Here is a 17,561-nt window from a genome sequence, read left to right on the forward strand (position 1 = left end):
GCTCTCATTTTTTTTTTTTCATTTTCTTTAGACATCTTAATCACAGGACACAACAAAAAGTCTAATTTCCCATACTGGTCGTTTTTTGCGTTCACAACGCGCAATGACTCTCAAATGCAAGGCATTTATTATGGACATCTATACCGTTAACTTTACTTTTCGCCAAAAACTGTCAGTTTTCAGTGTCGGGAGAATTATACCCAAAAGGAGAAAAGATATCCAAAACAGGTGAAACTTTTAATTAATTTACCCCGGTCAATAACGACGAACCGGAATAAAGTTTTGGGTAAAAGCTTTTGAAAGCTCTAGACTCATATTCAAATGGATTTCATTTTACCTTCAATATTTTACCTAGTTGCAGAGAACAACGCGGTTATATGGAGGAATTACATTTTATTCAAAAGCCGGTTTTCTTCAATCGTATCCATAATTCTAGTCAGGATTAGCAATAGTAATTTTTCCTGCATGTATTTAAGTGAGATATACTTTTTTGCCTGGGAATTTCCGTGTAAGGTACAGCCGATCCCGAATCACTAACTTCGATTATTCTAAGAAAAAATGCTATCTTTACTGACAGGTGAAAGTTAGAGCTTGATGGTTTTTAAGTTACCATGGTTACACAGGTGAAACCGTCGAACAACAATTTTGTCGAAAACTGGGAGGAAAAATCAGAGCCAGGCATGTCTCCTAAACCAAATAAATGGAAAGAGTTTGCCTCCAACACTACCCTTCACGGACTTAGATACGCCGCCGATAAGAGTCATTCCATTTTAAGACGAGGTATTTGGTTCATATTTCTTGGGGCGGCTGCTACGACCTATTTGTATCTTGTATCCCTAAGTTTAAATAAGTTCTTCTCAAGGCCAATAAAAACAGTAATCTCACAAGAAACTCCCTCGGAAGGCTTAAAGTTCCCTGCGGTGACAATCTGTAACTTAAACAGGTTCATGAGATCCAAGATAGATACGGCGGACGAGGACGAAAACTTTGTAAAAATGGGATTGAACATCAGTGGATGCAGTGAAATACGTAAAGTTCGTGGAAATCTCACTTGTGGCCAAGCATTCTTATGTGCTTATTCGCCGTATGGAACAGCCCTGGTTAAAGGCTGTAATGGAACAATGCGGCAAAAAATAATTAATGTTATAAACTGTTCTTCACATCGTCTGTTTAACGAGGAAGAATTTCTCACAAAATATGGCCATGACATAGCAAGCATGAGCTCGTCTTTTCTTTTTTGCTTTTTCATGCAAACCAAAAGATGCTCTGATAGAGATTTCGTTCCAAAACTTACAGAATATGGCATTTGTTTCACCTTTAACTCTGGTCAGAATGGTTTCTCTCGCAGTGCAAAATATGAAGGTCCTGACTTTGGGCTCAGCATTTTTTTCGATGTTCAAACGAACGAGAGTACACTTAGCCAGTTTTCGAGTGGACTGAAAGTGATTGTGCACGATCAAGACACCTTTGTCAACCAATATAATGGATTTAACATCGTTCCTGGTACTCACGCTTCGGTCGCATTCAAATTAAGAAAGGTAAGTTGTTTTAAGAGTGTGTCCACGAGAAAACCAGGCAGGAGGTGATACATTTCGAATCACCGATTTCGCTCAAACTTGACGCAAAGTTTGGGTTTGGTGAGTAAATGATCATGGCAAAAAATTAGGTCAAAATATTTTATTCCCTTCAAGTTAGAGGGACCCCCTCCAAAAATGGCCGCTTGTCACTAATTTATGCATATTTAATTAGCTGTCTTTGATTTAGTATTTCTACAACAAGAAAGGCCATGTGAAAATGAAATCCACTGGATCATGTTCTACTATTATCAGTCACAGAGCAAAGCTATTCATTTGAACTAGACAATTTGATTTCTCTCCGGGGCTCCATCTTAAGTAACGTGCATATTTCGTAGTGTTGTGAATAGCCTTTAATTGATGGCAAATATCTGCACTGGGCAACAGCAAATACATATTATTCTAACACGAATAGTGAGAGCAATCACTAAAGTTCTCAAAACAGCCATAAAATGTTTGGGGACTTCAACATTTTTTCTGTGCTGACACACTGTTTACATAGGACATTAGGATTTTTGGCCATTTCATGAACATCCACTAAAACACAAAAGCCACTTTTCTGTCTTAACCTAACTCGAAATCAACACAAACTACCTACCTAAGTACTTTCCTATCAATTTCCAGTATAAAGTCGGCGAAAAGAAGCACTTGAGACATTTCTTTCATATATTTTCAGAGCTACATTTTGTGGCACGCTATCGATAAAACGCGCTATGACACAAAACTAGACATTTCGCAATCCAAGAATCAACGAGAGCGAAAAATTGCGTCTAGGTGACATGTATGTACCAGTTATTTCTTGTTTCCATTCTATTTTACGCCTGAAAACGAAAGTTCAGGGAACTTATACGTTGAATCTTCCTCTGCCGCGTTAAGATGGAGCCCCGGAGAGAAATCAAATTGTCTAGTTCAAATGAATAGCTTTGCTCTGTGACTGATAATAGTAGAACATTATCCAGTGGATTTCATTTTCACATGGCCTTTCTTGTTGTAGAAATGCTAAATCAAAGACAGCTAATTAAATATGCATAAATTAGTGACAAGCGGCCATTTTTGGAGGGGGTCCCTCTAACTTGAAGGGAATAAAATATTTTGACCTAATTTTTGGCCATGTTCATTTACCCACAAAAGTTTAAGCGAAGTCGGTGATTTGAGTTGTGTCACTTCCTGCCTGGTTCTGCCTGGTTTTGTCATGGACACACTCTTAAGGCAGTAAAATATACCTCTGCCGGGAATATCAGTTTTTATTATTGCGTTCAGTACGTAAACATTGCAATCACACAAGCACGCGCGTCATTTTTTATCTTGATTTCAATACAGGACAATCTAATAATCCACTTACTATTGTTTATAGTACTTCACTTTATTTATTTATTTATTTATTTATTTATTTAGGTAGTTAGTTAGTTAGTTAGTTTTTTAGTTATTTGAACATTTTGGTCTTACTTTCTTTCCTCTCTTCTGCTTTTTTGATTCTCTTTGCACGTGATGCGGACCTGGTGTACGAGGGCGAATTTGTAGTGGGTCACCGTGGCGATCTTGGCTCAAGCCCTAGCCGGGGACATTGTGCTGTGTTCTTGAGTAAGACACGTTACTCTTACAGTGCCTCTCCCCACCCAATTTTATAAATGGGTACCGGCGAAGTTGCTGGGGGGTAACCAGCATCCCATCCGGGAGGGAGTAGAAATACTCCTAGTCGCTTCATGCTCCTCAAACCGCGTTAAGCACCGGTCTGATGGGTCACTTGATTCGTATACAGACTTTGCCTCCATCATCACATTCATTTCTCCATGTGGAGTTTCGGGCCAGACTTTGTCTTGTCTGCCTGGAAACAATAACATCATATTATTCCTCTCAACTCATTTCTAGCGCAATAGACTTCCGGCACCTTTCAAAACGAACTGCCGACAGGATACACTAACGGGAATTGGTTCCTACACCAAAGACGGCTGCATTTATCAATGCATCACAAATGTGACCCTAAGTCAATGTGGCTGCCGTACTACTGCATCACCAGGTTAGTTCTGATTAAGCAATAGAGCATTTCCGCGTTCGATATAGCCTTCTCTAAACACGAAGGGGATTCGGAGAGTTCGAGACATAGAATTCTCCCAGTCCCCAAGTGCTTTGGATGAAGCTGTATAAACACGGAAAAGTACTCTATTGCTTTTATAAAATATTTCTCAAGAATTCGGAGGAATCTAAAACATCACAACCGTATTTACATAATCTCATCTAAACACACCTATCGACCAATGAGAGCACGCCTAGTATCTCAGCTATTTTAAACAATAATGAATACCGACAGGTCCAAACAAGATGATGTTCGAGTGTCATATATGTAAAAACTTGAGGTATAATAATGCTTAGACCGTTAGTGATTGACCGCTCCTCAGCCCTGGTGTAATGTTATTCAGTTGGCGACTAAAGGTGTAAATTTTTCACCAAAAAGAAAAGTCATTGTTACTAGTAGGCTTTCTTTTACCCTAACCTAATGCAAATATTGTTTCTAGAGCAGTTTTCAATTGAGTGTCGCAAAACCAGAGCTAAAGTAATCACTCTAGCCAATCATAAAGGACATAGACAATACAATGAACCAATCAAAACTCGAAGTAATGACATGTAGCTGACGCGAAGCGTGGGAAAACGAGTGCGAGTGAGTCACGAGTGGTTCTAGTTTTATTTAATTCTGATTGGATGAAAAAGTGGCGCTAGTTTTTTATGCCAATCGTCCAGTAAATGTAGCAAATGCCAAACCAATTACTTTTCGCCTCAATTAAAAACCGCTCTATTATCGAATTGCCACCCGTTAAACAGTATAAACTTTAAACGCCTGCAGTCGGTAGTAGGCAAAAAACTTCCTAGGGACCTGTTCTGGTCACCAGGCCATCGTTGGCCTCAAACAAGGCCTCCTAAATCGTTAACGGAGAGCTTTCGAGTGCATTGAGCACCGCAGTAATAGCCCAGTTCCGAGTTACCCTGGGCCTCTGTTTCATAATGAGGCTTCGTTCAAAACCTTTCATATGAAAATGAGTTTGATCTGCATGAAAATGAACCTGTAGGCTGAACTCATTTTCATATGAATAGTTTCGCACAAAGACTCGTTTTGACAGAGGCAAAAGACAACTCGGAAATGGCCTATTGATTATATTGACCTCGTTCCAGTCTTTTGTAAGTGAAAGGCTATGATTTTGCATTTCCTATCATTTAAAATTAATATCGTTAACGGGAAAGGGGGATTTAGAAATCAAATTTTATCACAATATGTTAAAAATCAAACCTACTCTTTATTTATTTTTTTTTTCAGGTCCAGAGAGGGTCCCTGTGTGTTCTATGCGAGACAACGAATGTGTTCAGAATTCCCGAAGTACGTAAGATAAATTGAAATTAGTAGTGATACTGGCAACGCAAAGTCACATGTACATCCACAGTCGGACAAGTTAAAAACTGTCAAAAAAAATCACTCCTTATCTGTTCTCGTTTAATCTTGTCAGTTTTATTTGGGCTCTGATTTAGGGGCAAAATAAAGTGGCATTATGTTCCAAAACAGACAGAGTTAAAAAAAAAGTTAAAAAAAGCTGCTACAGAGGAAACAAAGGTTAGAATTTAGTCCGAGAACATGTTCATGTATGCTACATGTTAACATTCTTAATCTGCACCGACATCAGCACGACGTCAAAACATATTGCCTAAATACGGTACCCAAAGAGGTACCCAAAGGGTCACGCGTGGGATACGTGGATCCAGAATGCAACGTAATCTTTGCAACTCATTTCTATTAATGGACGCGAGCCGATGACAATAGTGTGGGATACCACAGGTATCCCACACAAAAATAATTGAAAATTAGAAGAGCTCAGCCATGTACAAAATTAAATTTAAACATGAAGGAATTGGCTTGTAAATAGTAGTTTACTAAGAAAGGAAATCATTAACGGGATAATTAATAATAAACCGTAAAGAAACAAGGATAGGCAAGGATGGACAAGATTAACACGGATTACAAACAACGAACTTAAAAAATCCTAGTTAATCTTTCAAAATGCGCAATGCAAATGGTGACGTCGCTCATTTAAAGAAGTAAACTCTTTCAGTCCAAACATACCTTTCCTTTATTTCATTACGAATGGTTATTTATTTTCAAATGTGCTTTAATGGAGACGATTCTTTTATTTTTAACTTTTTAGGTCAAGTCAACCTAACAGAGTGTTCCTGCAGCAACGCGTGCTCAGAACTGGAATATGAGTCACGTGTTTCCTATTCCAAATTCCCGGATGACTCAATAATTAACATTGTGCATCATTTGCTTAAGAATAAACATAGTTCTGATTACATGAGGTACGTTATTTCCAGGAAAAGAAAAAACCTTTAAGGGCTCTCTTAATGTTAATACAAACAATATCGTACATGTAAATACTCTTTTTCTTTGGCCATCGTCGCTCAACAAGAAATAACGCACAAACTGCGGCGATAAACATGACAATGAAACGCATTGTTGGAAAAGATAAATAGATTTGTATCATTTAACTTGACGTTTCGTATGTTTTGACATAAATCCTCAGACGTGACCGTTTAGAATAGAAGTAACAACTAAATTTTAAATTTAAGACAGTGGCGGATCCAGACCTTTAGCTAAGGGGGGGGGGGGGGGGAGGGGGGGATGTTTTGCTTGCACTGCCGGCTTTTCTTCCTTCTGCGATTTTTTTTTTTTTTTTTAATCCAGAATAATGGGGCGGAGGCGCAAGGGGCCCCGGACCCCTGCCCTAGATCCGCCACTGTAAGATAAGTGACTAATTAACAGCAACAATGACCGAAGCTGAGAAAAATTGCATATTAAAAGATACAAACTGATAAAGATAAAGCTTTTCCCTGCTAACATTATCATTCAGGGTAGGTTTCAATTCCCTAATTAGTAGGGTCGCCTTTATCTTGCAATGTGTTTCTGATCGACCCTCTTGCTAATATCTCGAAATGGTCCCACTTTAAGTTGTGACCAGTTGACGTGACGTGATCTGCGATAGTAGATGCATGACAGCTACTCGTGATCGCTTTAAAATGTTCAGTTTTTCTGTCATGCAGTCTACATAGATTAGATAAACAAGGATGCAAACACGTTAGCCGAATCCGTCTATTCATTGTTCACTCGTTCATTCGCTCGTTCCTTCAAGTTCGTTCGTTCAAGCTGGAACAGCTGCGAAGCCCGACCACGAGAAAAACAGACGCAATTAGAGAGGAAGTTAGGGGAGAAGTTTCTCCTTCATAAAGCTTTTTTTTTTTCCCGCGTTATCGCGCTTTCGTGCTTTGTCAACGCATGACCTATTGGTTGAGTGACTAACTGTTTCTTGTTTACATATTTTTGCTATACTCCTCACAGAGCGAACTACGTCTTTCTCCAATTGGGGTTTCAACACTTAGCCTATGAAAGGCGTGAGGATGTTCCTAGTTATGGTTTAGAGAGCCTCTTTGGTAAGTCAAAAAGAGACTTAAATAACAGATAGCCACGAGAACATTTAAACACGGTTTAGGCCCGTCCATACTAATGCGTTTCCAGATCGACGCGTTATCGATGGTAGCTGATGGTTTTTTTTTCAAACCGAAAGCGCTAAAACGGTCGAAAACGTTAAGACGCTTTGGGAATTAAAACACTGCAAATGTCCTTTGCACGTGCAGCATGACGCCAGTTTTATCGAAATCCTCCAGTTTTGCCGACAAAACTAACACGACAGGACTTCAATGATGTACACGTTTTGGATGAAAACGATGAGCGAGTTTTATGGTATTAACGTGGACGGTAGGTGAATCCGCCTCAAGAAGTATAGTAAGAGAACTGAATGACACGTACATAGCTATGTCAGTATTTGGGGTAAAATAACTACGCAGCAATCACGATTTAAGAAATTCATTCAACAGGTGAGTTCGGTGGCAACATGGGCTTGTTTCTTGGATGCAGTATACTGACGCTCTGCGAGTTCCTGGACTTTCTGTGGGAAGTTCTGATTTCCCGGATCAGGAAAAACTCCGTAGAAGTAAACGCGAGCCCCGAAAGTAACTCTTAAACAAAACAACAACAACAACAACAACAACAACAACAACAACGACAACGACAACAGCAACAAAAAAAATTTGAACATCTTAAACATTTCATGTTTAATAAATCTGATTAGCATAAATAAACCGAGTAAGTTTATGCTTTAAGTAGGTGAGTAATTCAACACTTAGCCAAAACAAGTTTTAAGCAGAATAACAGCTAGATTAAACGAGTTAGATTTGGGAAAATGCTTGCTACGCGAACGCCGCCTAATTATTATAGAAAATCGTACTGATTGTAAGTGCTACTAAGGATTTACACTACTCGTGATATGTGAAAATTCTTTCAAAATTGTGCGATCATGTAGGCGGGCGCAATTCGAAAGAATTTTCAAATATGCAAATGTTCAATTAGCGGACCTTTCATATGATTACATAATTGTATGAAGTGCAACTAGCGATTTCGTTCTTCGATTCCGTTCTTCATGTTCTTACAACGACTGTGGCAACAGCTCAACTGAAAACAGTTTTAATTGTTTCTATCCACCCCCCTCCCCTTCGGGGACGCCGTAATACACATTCAGTGCTTTCGCATCCATCCGCTCACTGCCTTAGGCCACAATATTTTCCCATAACTTAACCACGCCAGACAATGAGCGGAACAATTAATGAAAATAGTTCCAAAAGCCACACGTTGCGCAGCTGAATCAGTGCTATTCCCTAATATAAGCGCTCAGGGGCAAACAAAGGCTGTTTAGACCACCAACCGGAGAATCAAACCACTCTCAAACGTGTTTGTGTTCCAAATGGTTTTAGGCATTAAAATTGAAAAAGTTTCTTTTAAAAGTACCGCTTCTTGACAGTTACAAATAAGTGTCTGCTAAAATATATCGTGCAGTTTTCTGCCATTACAACGCAACTCATGGTCTTGATAAGTTCTTTACAGACGCCCCCTTCAAATAAGGACAGTTTTCAGTGACGGGAAAAAATATATTGATGGGTTAATGGTTGATTAAAACGGTTCCAAAGCCACACGTTGCACAACTGAATAAATAGCGTACTCTATGCCCAGTGGCAAACAAAGGTTGTTTAGATCACCAACCGGAAAATCAAATGTATTTTGAGTTGTTTAAAGAATTAAAATTGAAAAAGGTTCTTCCAAAAGTGCCGATTCTTGAAAATTACCAATAAGTGTCTGCTAAAATATATCGTGCACTTTTCTGCCATTACAACGCAGCTCATGGTCTTGATAAGTCCTTTACAGACGCCCCTTCAAATAAGGACAGTTTTCAGTGTCTGGAAAAAATATATTGATGGTTTAATGGTTGATTAAAACGGTTCCAAAGCCACACGTAGCACAACTGAATAAATAGCGTACTCTACGCCCAGTGGCAAACAAAGGTTGTTTAGATCACCAACCGGAAAATCAAATGTGTTTTGAATTCTTTTAAGAATTAAAATTTAAAAAGGTTCTTCCAAAAGTGCCGATTCTTGAAAATTACCAGTAACTGTCTGCTAAAATATATCGTGCACTTTTCTGCCATTACAACGCAACTCATGGTCTTGATAAGTCCTTTACAGACGCCCCCTTCAAATAAGGACAGTTTTCAGTGACGGGAAAAAATATATTGATGGTTAAATGGTTGATTAAAACGGTTCCAAAGCGACACGTTGCGCAACTGAATTAATACCCTACTCTATGCCCAGTGGCAAACAAAGGCTGCTTAGAACACCAACCGGAGAATTAAACGTGTTTTGAATTCCGAATGGTTTTCAGTTGAAATTGAAAAAGTTTCTTAAGTGATTCTTGGAAGTAGCAAAAAAAGTGTCGCCTGCGCAACCTTCTACCATTACAACGCAACTCGACGTGTTAACAAGTTCTTTACAGATGGCCACTCCAAATACTGAAGTAAAGTCGTCAATTCAGAAGGTGAGTTGAATTTGTTTTCATTTGTTTTTTTTTTTTTTTCATTTCTTTAGACATCTTAATCACAGGACACAACAAAAAGTCTAATTTCCCATACTGGTCGTTTTTTGCGTTCACAACGCGCAATGACTCTCAAATGCAAGGCATTTATTATGGACAACTATACCGTTTACTTTTCGCCAAAAACTGTCAGTTTTCAGTGTCGGGAGAATTATACCCAAGAGGAGAAAAGATATCCAAAACAGGTGAAACCTTTAATTAATTTACCCCGGTCAATAACGACGAACCGGAATAAAGTTTTGGCTAAAAGCTTTTGAAAGCTCTAGACTCATATTCAAATGGATTTCATTTTACCTTCAATATTTTACCTAGTTGCAGAGAACAACGCGGTTATGTGGAGGAATTACATTTTATTCAAAAGGTTTTTTCAGTCGTATCCATAATTCTAGTCAGGATTAGCAATAGTAATTTTTCCTGCATTTATTTAAGTGAGATATCCTTTTTTCCTGGGAATTTCCGTGTAAGGTACAGCCGATCCCGAATCACCAACTTCGATTATTCTAAGAAAAAATGCTATCTTTACTGACAGGTGAAAGTTAGAGCTTGATGGTTTTTAAGTTACCATGGTTACACAGGTGAAACCGTCGAACAACAATTTTGTCGAAAACTGGGAGGAAAAATCAGAGCCAGGCATGTCTCCTAAACCAACTAAATGGAAAGAGTTTGCCTCCAACACTACCCTTCACGGACTTAGATACGCCGCCGATAAGAGTCATTCCATTTTAAGACGAGGTATTTGGTTCATATTTCTTGGGGCGGCTGCTACGACCTATGTGTATCTTGTATCCCTAAGCTTAAATAAGTTCTTCTCAAGGCCAATAAAAACAGTAATCTCACAAGAAACTCCCTCGGAAGGCTTAAAGTTCCCTGCGGTGACAATCTGTAACTTAAACAGGTTCATGAGATCTAAGGTAGATACGGCGGACGAGGACGAAAACTTTGTAAAAATGGGATTGAACATCAGTGGATGCAGTGAAATACGTAAAGTTCGTGGAAATCTCACTTGCGGCCAAGCGTTCTTATGTGTTTATACGCCATATGGAACAGCCCTTGTCAAAGGCTGTAATAGAACAATGCGGCAAAACATAGTAAATGTTTTAAGCCGTTCTTCACATCGTCTGTTTAACAAAGAAGAATTTCATACACAATATGGCCATGACATAACGAGCCTGACCTCTTCTTTTCTTTATTGTCGTTTCATGCGAAACGCAGCGTGCTCTAAGGGAGACTTCGTTCCAAAACTTACAGAATATGGCATTTGTTTCACCTTTAATTCTGGTAAGGATGGTGTCCTTCGACGTGCAATATATGAAGGCCCTGACAATGGGCTCAGCATTTTTCTGGATGTTCAAACGCATGAGAGTACTTTCAGCCAGTTTTCGAGTGGATTGAAAGTAATTGTGCACGATCAGAACACCTTTGTCAACCGACATAATGGGTTTAACATCGTTCCTGGCACTCACGCTTCGGTTGGAGTCAAATTAACGAAGGTAAGTTGTTGCCAGAGTAATTGTCCGCAAGGCAATAAACCACACATGTGCTGGCGAATTTTATTTTTAATATTGTGTTTTAAACATTTCAATCACATATGCGTGCGCGTCATGATATTTTGAGATCTATACAGGACAGTCTGTTACTCCACTTCCTATTATTTATAGCCGTGTTTATCGCTACCTCTTTGCTTCTTTTATTCCTTTTCACGTGACGCGGACCTTGTGTACGAGAGCGCTGCGTTCTTGAGCAAGACACTTTACTACTCTAGAAATGCTTCTCTTCACTCAGGTGTATAAACCTAATGCTGGACTAGCATCCCATCAAGGGGGAGTAGAAATTCTCCTGGTCGCTTCATGCTACGGAAACCGGGAAAAGGCACCGGCCTGATGGGCCACTTGGCTCGTATACAGACTTTGCTTTGCTTGACGGAAAATAATTACATCATATCATTGCTGTTTAATCTTCTCTAGCATACTAGACTTCCAGCACCCTTCAAAACAAACTGCCGACAGGACAAGCTGCCGGGAATTGGTTCCTACAACAAAGACGGCTGCATTCATCAATGCACCGCAAATCTGACCCTAAGACAATGTGGCTGCCGTGGTATCGGATTGCAAGGTTAGATGACACCATAAGTTCTGATTATGCAATAGAGCACTGTTTCCGTGTTTATCCCATCTTAACACGAGGGGGGAGGGGAGGGGCTCGGAGAATTCTAGACTGTAATGCCAAGGGTTTGAATATCTTTCGAGAATTCTCTCAACTCCCAGCCCCCTCAGGTGTTTGGATGAGTCTTTGTAAACACGGAAAAAGTATCCTATTGCTTTTACAAAATATTTCTCAACAATATACGCGAATCTGAAACGTCACAACCGTGTTTACATTTTCTTATCTTAACACACCTATCGACCAATGAGAGCGCATGTAGTATCTCAGTTATTTTATAACAATGAATACAAGCAGGTCTAAACAAGATGATGTTTTGGTGCCATAAATGTAAACACATCTGGCTTTTAAAAGGAGATGACCGATTGTGATTCTCTCTCTTCAGCCCCGGCCAGTTATATTATTAGCGACTAAAAGTGGGAATTTTCCACCGACGAGAAAATTCAGTGTTCTAGTCAGCTTCGTTTTACCCTAATCTAATGCAAAGATTGTTTTAACAATCCAATTAAATCGCCTGCAGCCACAACTCGGCAAAAAGCTTGGCCACTTAACAGTCTTCTGTAACTTAAAGGCAATAATTTTGCATTTCTTTTCATTTATACTTAAGATCCTTAATGGGAAACGGGGATTTAGAGGTCAAGTTTTATCACAATATATTAAAAATCGAACCTTGTACTATTTTATTATTATTCTTTTAGACGCAGAGGGGACACCTGTGTGTTCTATGCAAGACAAAGAATGTGTTGAGAATTCCCGACGTACGTAAGATAAAATTATTAGTGATACTGGCCACGCAACGTCACAACCACAGTCGGGCAAGTTAAAAATTAATTGATAATCAAATCCTATCTGTTCTCATTTAAACTCGTCAGCCTTTTTTGGGCTCTGATTTAGGGGCAAACTGACCTGACACCTGGTTCCAACGGACTTTTTTTTAGTAAAAATAGATGTTACGAAGGAGAGAAAGGTTAGAATGTAGTCCGAGAACATGTACATGTATGTTACGTGTTTACATTTTTAATCAGCGAGGACGTTAGCACGACGTCAAAGAATATTGCCTGGATACGCTAAAAAAATAATAAAAAATTAAAGGAGCTCAGTCAGGGTATGCAGGCCATGAACACAATAACCTTTGAGCTGAAGAAAACCTGTAAATAGTAGTTTACTAAGAGAAAAAAAAAATCACTGAAGAGATAATGGAAACCATAAAGGAACAAGGATAATCAAGGATGGAGAAGATTAACACGGATTACAAACAACGAACTTGAAAAATTTTAGCTAATCTTTCAAGGTGCGCAAGCAGCAACGTAGCCCCTTTGCAGAAGTAGACTTTTTCAAACCAAATAAACCTCTCCTGTAATTCATTAGGTATAATTATTTGGTTTCAACTGTACTTTAATTGAGACAACTGATTTATTTTTAACTTTTTAGGTCAAGTCAACTTAACAGAATGTGCCCGCAGCAATGCGTGCTCAGAACTGGTGTATGAGTCACGTGTTTCTTATTCCAAATTTCCGGATGACTCATTAATTGAGATTGTGCATAATCTCCTTAACTTTAACCATAGTCCAGATTACATGAGGTAAGTTATTTCCAGAAAAAAAAAAAAAACACCGTTAAGGGCTCTCTTAATGTTAATAGAAACAATATCGTAAATATCATTTTTCTTTAGCCATCGTAGCTGAACAAGAAATAACACACAAGCTTGGGTGATAAACAAGACAATTCAATAAAACGCATTGCTGCATTTAACTTGACGTTTCATATGTTTCGACATACACCTTTAGAAGTGACCGTTTAGAATGGAAATAAGAAGTAAATTTTAAACATAAGTTAAGACAGATAAGATAGATAAGATAAGATAAGATAAGATGAGATGAGATGAGATTAGAAGAGAAGAGATGAGTTGAGATGAGAGAAGATAAGATAAGATAGATAAGATAGATGAGATGAGATGAGATGAGATGAAATGAGAAGAGAAGAGATGAGAAGATTAACGAAAAGATAAGATAGATAAAATGAGATGAGATGAGAAAAGAAAAGTAAAAAAGAAAAGAAAAGATAAGATGAGATGAGATGAGATAGATGAGATGAGATGAGAAGACAAGAGAAAAGAAGAGAAGTAATAAGATAAGATTAGATAAAATAAGATAAGATAAGATAAAGGTAAGATAAGGTAAGGTAAGATAAGATAAGATAAGATGAGATAAGGTAAGGTAAGGTAAGATAAGATAAGATAAGATAAGATAAGGTAAGATAGGATAAGATAAGATAAGGTAAGATAATATAAGATAAGATAAGATAAGATAAGACAAGATAAGATAAGGTAAGATAAGAAAAAATAAGATAAGAAAAGGTAAGATAAGATAAGATAAGGTAAGATAAGATAAGGTAAGATAAAATAAGACAAGATAAGATAAGATAAGATAAGATAAGATAAGACAAGATAAGATAAGGTAAGATAAGAAAAAATAAGATAAGAAAAGGTAAGATAAGATAAGATAAGGTAAGATAAGATAAGGTAAGATAAGATAAGGTAAGATAAGATAAGATAAGGTAAGATAAGATAAGGTAAGATAAGATAAAATAAGACAAGACAAGATAAGATAAGATAAGACAAGATAAGGTAAGACAAGATAAGATAAGGTAAGGTAAGATAAGATAAGATAAGGTAAGGTAAGGTAAGGTAAGATAAGATAAGATAAGGTAAGGTAAGGTAAGATAAGATAAGATAAGATACGATAAGATAAGATAAAATAAGATAAGATAAGGTAAGATAAGATAAGATAAGATAAAGCAAGATAAGATAAGATAAGATAAGATAAGATAAGGTAAGGTAAGGTTAGGTAGGATAAGATAAGATAAGATAAGGTAAGGTAAGGTAAGGTAAGATAAGATAAGATAAGGTAAGATAAGATAAGATAAGGTAAGGTAAGATAAGATAAGATAAGATAAGGTAAGATAAGATAAGATAAGATAAGATAAGGTAAGATAAGATAAGATAAGATAAGGTAAGGTAAGGTAAGATGAGATAAAATAAGATATAGTAAGGTAAGGTAAGATAAGATAAGATAAGATAAGGTAAGATAAGATAAGATAAGGTAAGATAAGGTAAGGTAAGATAAGATAAGATAAGATAAGGTAAGGTAAGGTAAGGTAAGGTAAGATTAGATAAGATAAGATAAGATAGGATAAGGTAAGGTAAGGTAGGTAAGGTAAGATCAGATAACATAAGACAAGATAAGACAAGAGAAGAGAAGAGAAGAGAAGAGAAGAGAAGAGAAGAGGAGAGGAGATGAGATGAGATGAGATGAGATGAGATGAGATGAGATAAGATAAAGCTTTTATTTATCGAGGGTTATAATAGTGGACATTCACTGACAAACGTGTGGCCTTCACTCAGATAAACAAGGATGCAAACACATTAGCCAAATTCGTCTTTTCGTTGATGACTTGTTCATTCTTTCGCTCGTTCAAGTTCATTCGTTCAAGCTGGAACAAGGGCGAAGTCCGACCACGAACAAAAAAGATAAAAATAGAGAGGAAGCAAGTGGAGAGGTTTCTCCTTCATACAGCTTGTTTCCTTTTTTTCGTGCGTCAGCACGCGCGCGTGCTTTGTTAAAATGACTTGTTGGTTAAGTGACTAACTATTTCTTATTTATATATTTTGCTACGCCCTCACAGAACGAACTACGTCTTTCTCCAATTGGGGTTTCAACACTTAGCCTATGAAAAGCGTGAAGATGTTCCTAGTTATGGTTTGGAGAGCCTCTTAGGTAAGTCAAAAAGAGACATAAATAACGGAAAGCAACGACGACAACACGATTTAGGTCCGTCCACACTAATGCGTTTCCAGATCGACACGTTATCGATGGTAGCTGATGGTGTTTTTTCAAACCGAAAACGCTTAAACGGTCGAAAACGTTGATACGCTTTGAGGATTAAAACACCATAAAACGATGAACGTTTTCTATAGTGTTAGTGAGGACGGTAGGCGAATTCGCATCAAGAAGTATAGTATTAAGTGTAAATTCTGGGAGAAACGTATACTCGGAAAAAAATCCTAGTCCCAGATGGGATTTGAACCCACGACACTCCGTGATCTAGTCGGATGCTCTAACCACTGAGCTACTGGAGACTCCATGGTGAGCAAGGGTGAAATGTGGGTCTTTGACTGGAACCGCATCACGCGGCTACACAGCCACGTACTGACCCATATGAACTCACTAACAGCATCGCGCTGTCACATTAAGGCATCTAGCACGTATAAACTCACTAAAAGTATCACGCTGTCACAATAAGGCATATCAAGATGCGTCCAACCAGCCTCCTAAGAGAGTATATGTATACTAACGGAGACACAACAACAACAGAATTTACACTCAATATCATGCTGTAGTTATTTCCTCGTTAGAAGCATAGTAGGAGAGCTAAATGACAAATGAAAGGCATGTATACTTGGCGTAAAATAACTACGCAGCAATCACGATTTAAGAAATTCATCCAACAGGTGAGTTCGGTGGAAACATGGGCTTGTTTCTTGGATGCAGTATACTGACGCTTTGCGAGTTCATGGACTTTCTGTTGGAAGCTGTGATTTCTCGGATGAGGAAAAACTCCGTGGAAGTAAACGCGAGCCCAGGCAGTAACTCTTAAACAACAACAACATCAGGAGAAAGAGAAAACAAACCGCGTTACAAACATAACAAAGAGGTCTCGCATGGTATATTAAACTTGACGTTTTGTCTGGCCATTTGGTTTGAAATGTTTAAGATGTTCAAATGATGTTTTTTAAAAAATTCTTGTTTTTCGGCCATTTCAATTTCACTGAAGAGAAAGAGAAAACAAACGGCGGTTACAAACATAACAAATAGGTTTCGCATGGTATATTAAACTTGACGTTTCGTATGCTACGACATTCATCTTCAAAAGTGACGGTTACAAAATACGACAAGATTTAAAAAGGCTAAAACAAAGCAAGATAATGGTAACTAGCTAGACAACAACGAACAAAAGAAACTACATCCGGTGTAAATTAATAAAGAAAGAGTTTTTTACTACCGACATTTTTATTTAGGGCGGGTTTTAAGTCCCGTATTAACAATGTTTCCTTGATTTTACACCGTAAATCACATTGACCGCTTGCTAGGATCTCGAAATGGTTCTTTTTGATGTTGTGACCGGAAGAAGTTGAATGATCAGCAACAGCGGAGGCGTGACCAACGTGAGTGAGAGCTTTGAAGAGCTCCGTCTCCGTCTCCGTGAAAAATTGTTAATACAGGACTTAAAACCCGCCTTAAATGAAAACGTCGATAGTGACAAACTCTTTCTTTATTAATTCGCACCGGATGCAGTTTCTTTTGTTCATTGATGTCTAGCTAGTTAACAATACCCCGCTTTGTTTTAGTCTTTTAAATCTTGTCATATTTTGTAACCGTCACTTCTGAAGATGAATGTCGTAGCATACGAAACGTCAAGTTTAATATACCATGCGAAACCTATTTGTTATGTTTGTAACCGCCGTTTGTTTTCTCTTTCTCTTCAGTGAAATTGAAATGGCCGAAAAACAAGAATTTTTTAAAAAACATCATTTGAACATCTTAAACATTTCAAACCAAATGGCCAGACTCTGCAAGAAGCAGAAGTGCGTGACATCATGTTCTGCTACAGTTACAAACAAAGAAAACGTCAGAAAATGAGACTTGTTTGTAAACTGGGTACTAGTCAGCCATGCGGACTGAATTTCGATTACAGAGACGATTACAGACCTCTTTAGGTCGCCGCGAGTTCATCGCGGGCGCACCCGTTTTTTC

At 38.1% G+C, this 17,561-nt stretch overlaps 2 protein-coding genes and 1 non-coding gene across 3 annotated transcripts; 2 read left to right on the top strand and 1 right to left on the bottom strand.

The window, feature by feature from the left end:
* The first annotated feature begins 592 nt into the window (after nt 1–592).
* Nucleotides 593–7,674, top strand: LOC149112388 (acid-sensing ion channel 4-A-like). The gene is made up of 6 exons (XM_089289530.1): nt 593–1,538; nt 3,444–3,591; nt 4,882–4,941; nt 5,762–5,912; nt 6,949–7,040; nt 7,485–7,674. Exons 1-6 carry the CDS (start codon nt 612–614, stop codon nt 7,628–7,630), a joined length of 1,524 nt encoding a protein of 507 aa, XP_089145656.1. The 5' UTR covers nt 593–611; the 3' UTR covers nt 7,631–7,674.
* Nucleotides 7,675–10,062: 2,388 nt separating this feature from the next.
* Nucleotides 10,063–16,555, top strand: LOC149112389 (acid-sensing ion channel 1-like). Its single transcript, XM_089290245.1, has 6 exons — nt 10,063–11,078; nt 11,553–11,700; nt 12,447–12,506; nt 13,180–13,330; nt 15,433–15,524; nt 16,259–16,555. Exons 1-6 carry the CDS (start codon nt 10,152–10,154, stop codon nt 16,402–16,404), a joined length of 1,524 nt encoding a protein of 507 aa, XP_089146371.1. The 5' UTR covers nt 10,063–10,151; the 3' UTR covers nt 16,405–16,555.
* Trnas-aga (transfer RNA serine (anticodon AGA)) lies at nt 15,814–15,887 on the bottom strand. Its single transcript has one exon. It is a non-coding gene; the product is annotated as a tRNA-Ser (tRNA).
* Nucleotides 16,556–17,561: the final 1,006 nt, after the last annotated feature.

This window comes from Orbicella faveolata, unplaced genomic scaffold (genome assembly GCF_042242905.1).
Source record: "Orbicella faveolata isolate gen_17 unplaced genomic scaffold, um_ofav_v1 contig_2, whole genome shotgun sequence".
In the NCBI taxonomy this organism is placed as follows: domain Eukaryota; kingdom Metazoa; phylum Cnidaria; class Anthozoa; order Scleractinia; family Merulinidae; genus Orbicella; species Orbicella faveolata.

Excerpts from the sequence above, each read along its gene's own strand:
- LOC149112389 (XM_089290245.1), top strand. The coding sequence starts at position 10,152 with ATGGTTACACAGGTGAAACCGTCGAACAACAATTTTGTCGAAAACTGG. Across the intron at positions 12,507-13,179 it reads ATGTGTTGAGAATTCCCGAC|GTCAAGTCAACTTAACAGAA; the intron begins GTACGTAAGATA and ends TTAACTTTTTAG. Across the intron at positions 15,525-16,258 it reads TGGTTTGGAGAGCCTCTTAG|GTGAGTTCGGTGGAAACATG; the intron begins GTAAGTCAAAAA and ends TTCATCCAACAG.
- LOC149112388 (XM_089289530.1), top strand. The coding sequence starts at position 612 with ATGGTTACACAGGTGAAACCGTCGAACAACAATTTTGTCGAAAACTGG. Across the intron at positions 3,592-4,881 it reads CCGTACTACTGCATCACCAG|GTCCAGAGAGGGTCCCTGTG; the intron begins GTTAGTTCTGAT and ends TTTTTTTTTCAG. Across the intron at positions 5,913-6,948 it reads CATAGTTCTGATTACATGAG|AGCGAACTACGTCTTTCTCC; the intron begins GTACGTTATTTC and ends TACTCCTCACAG.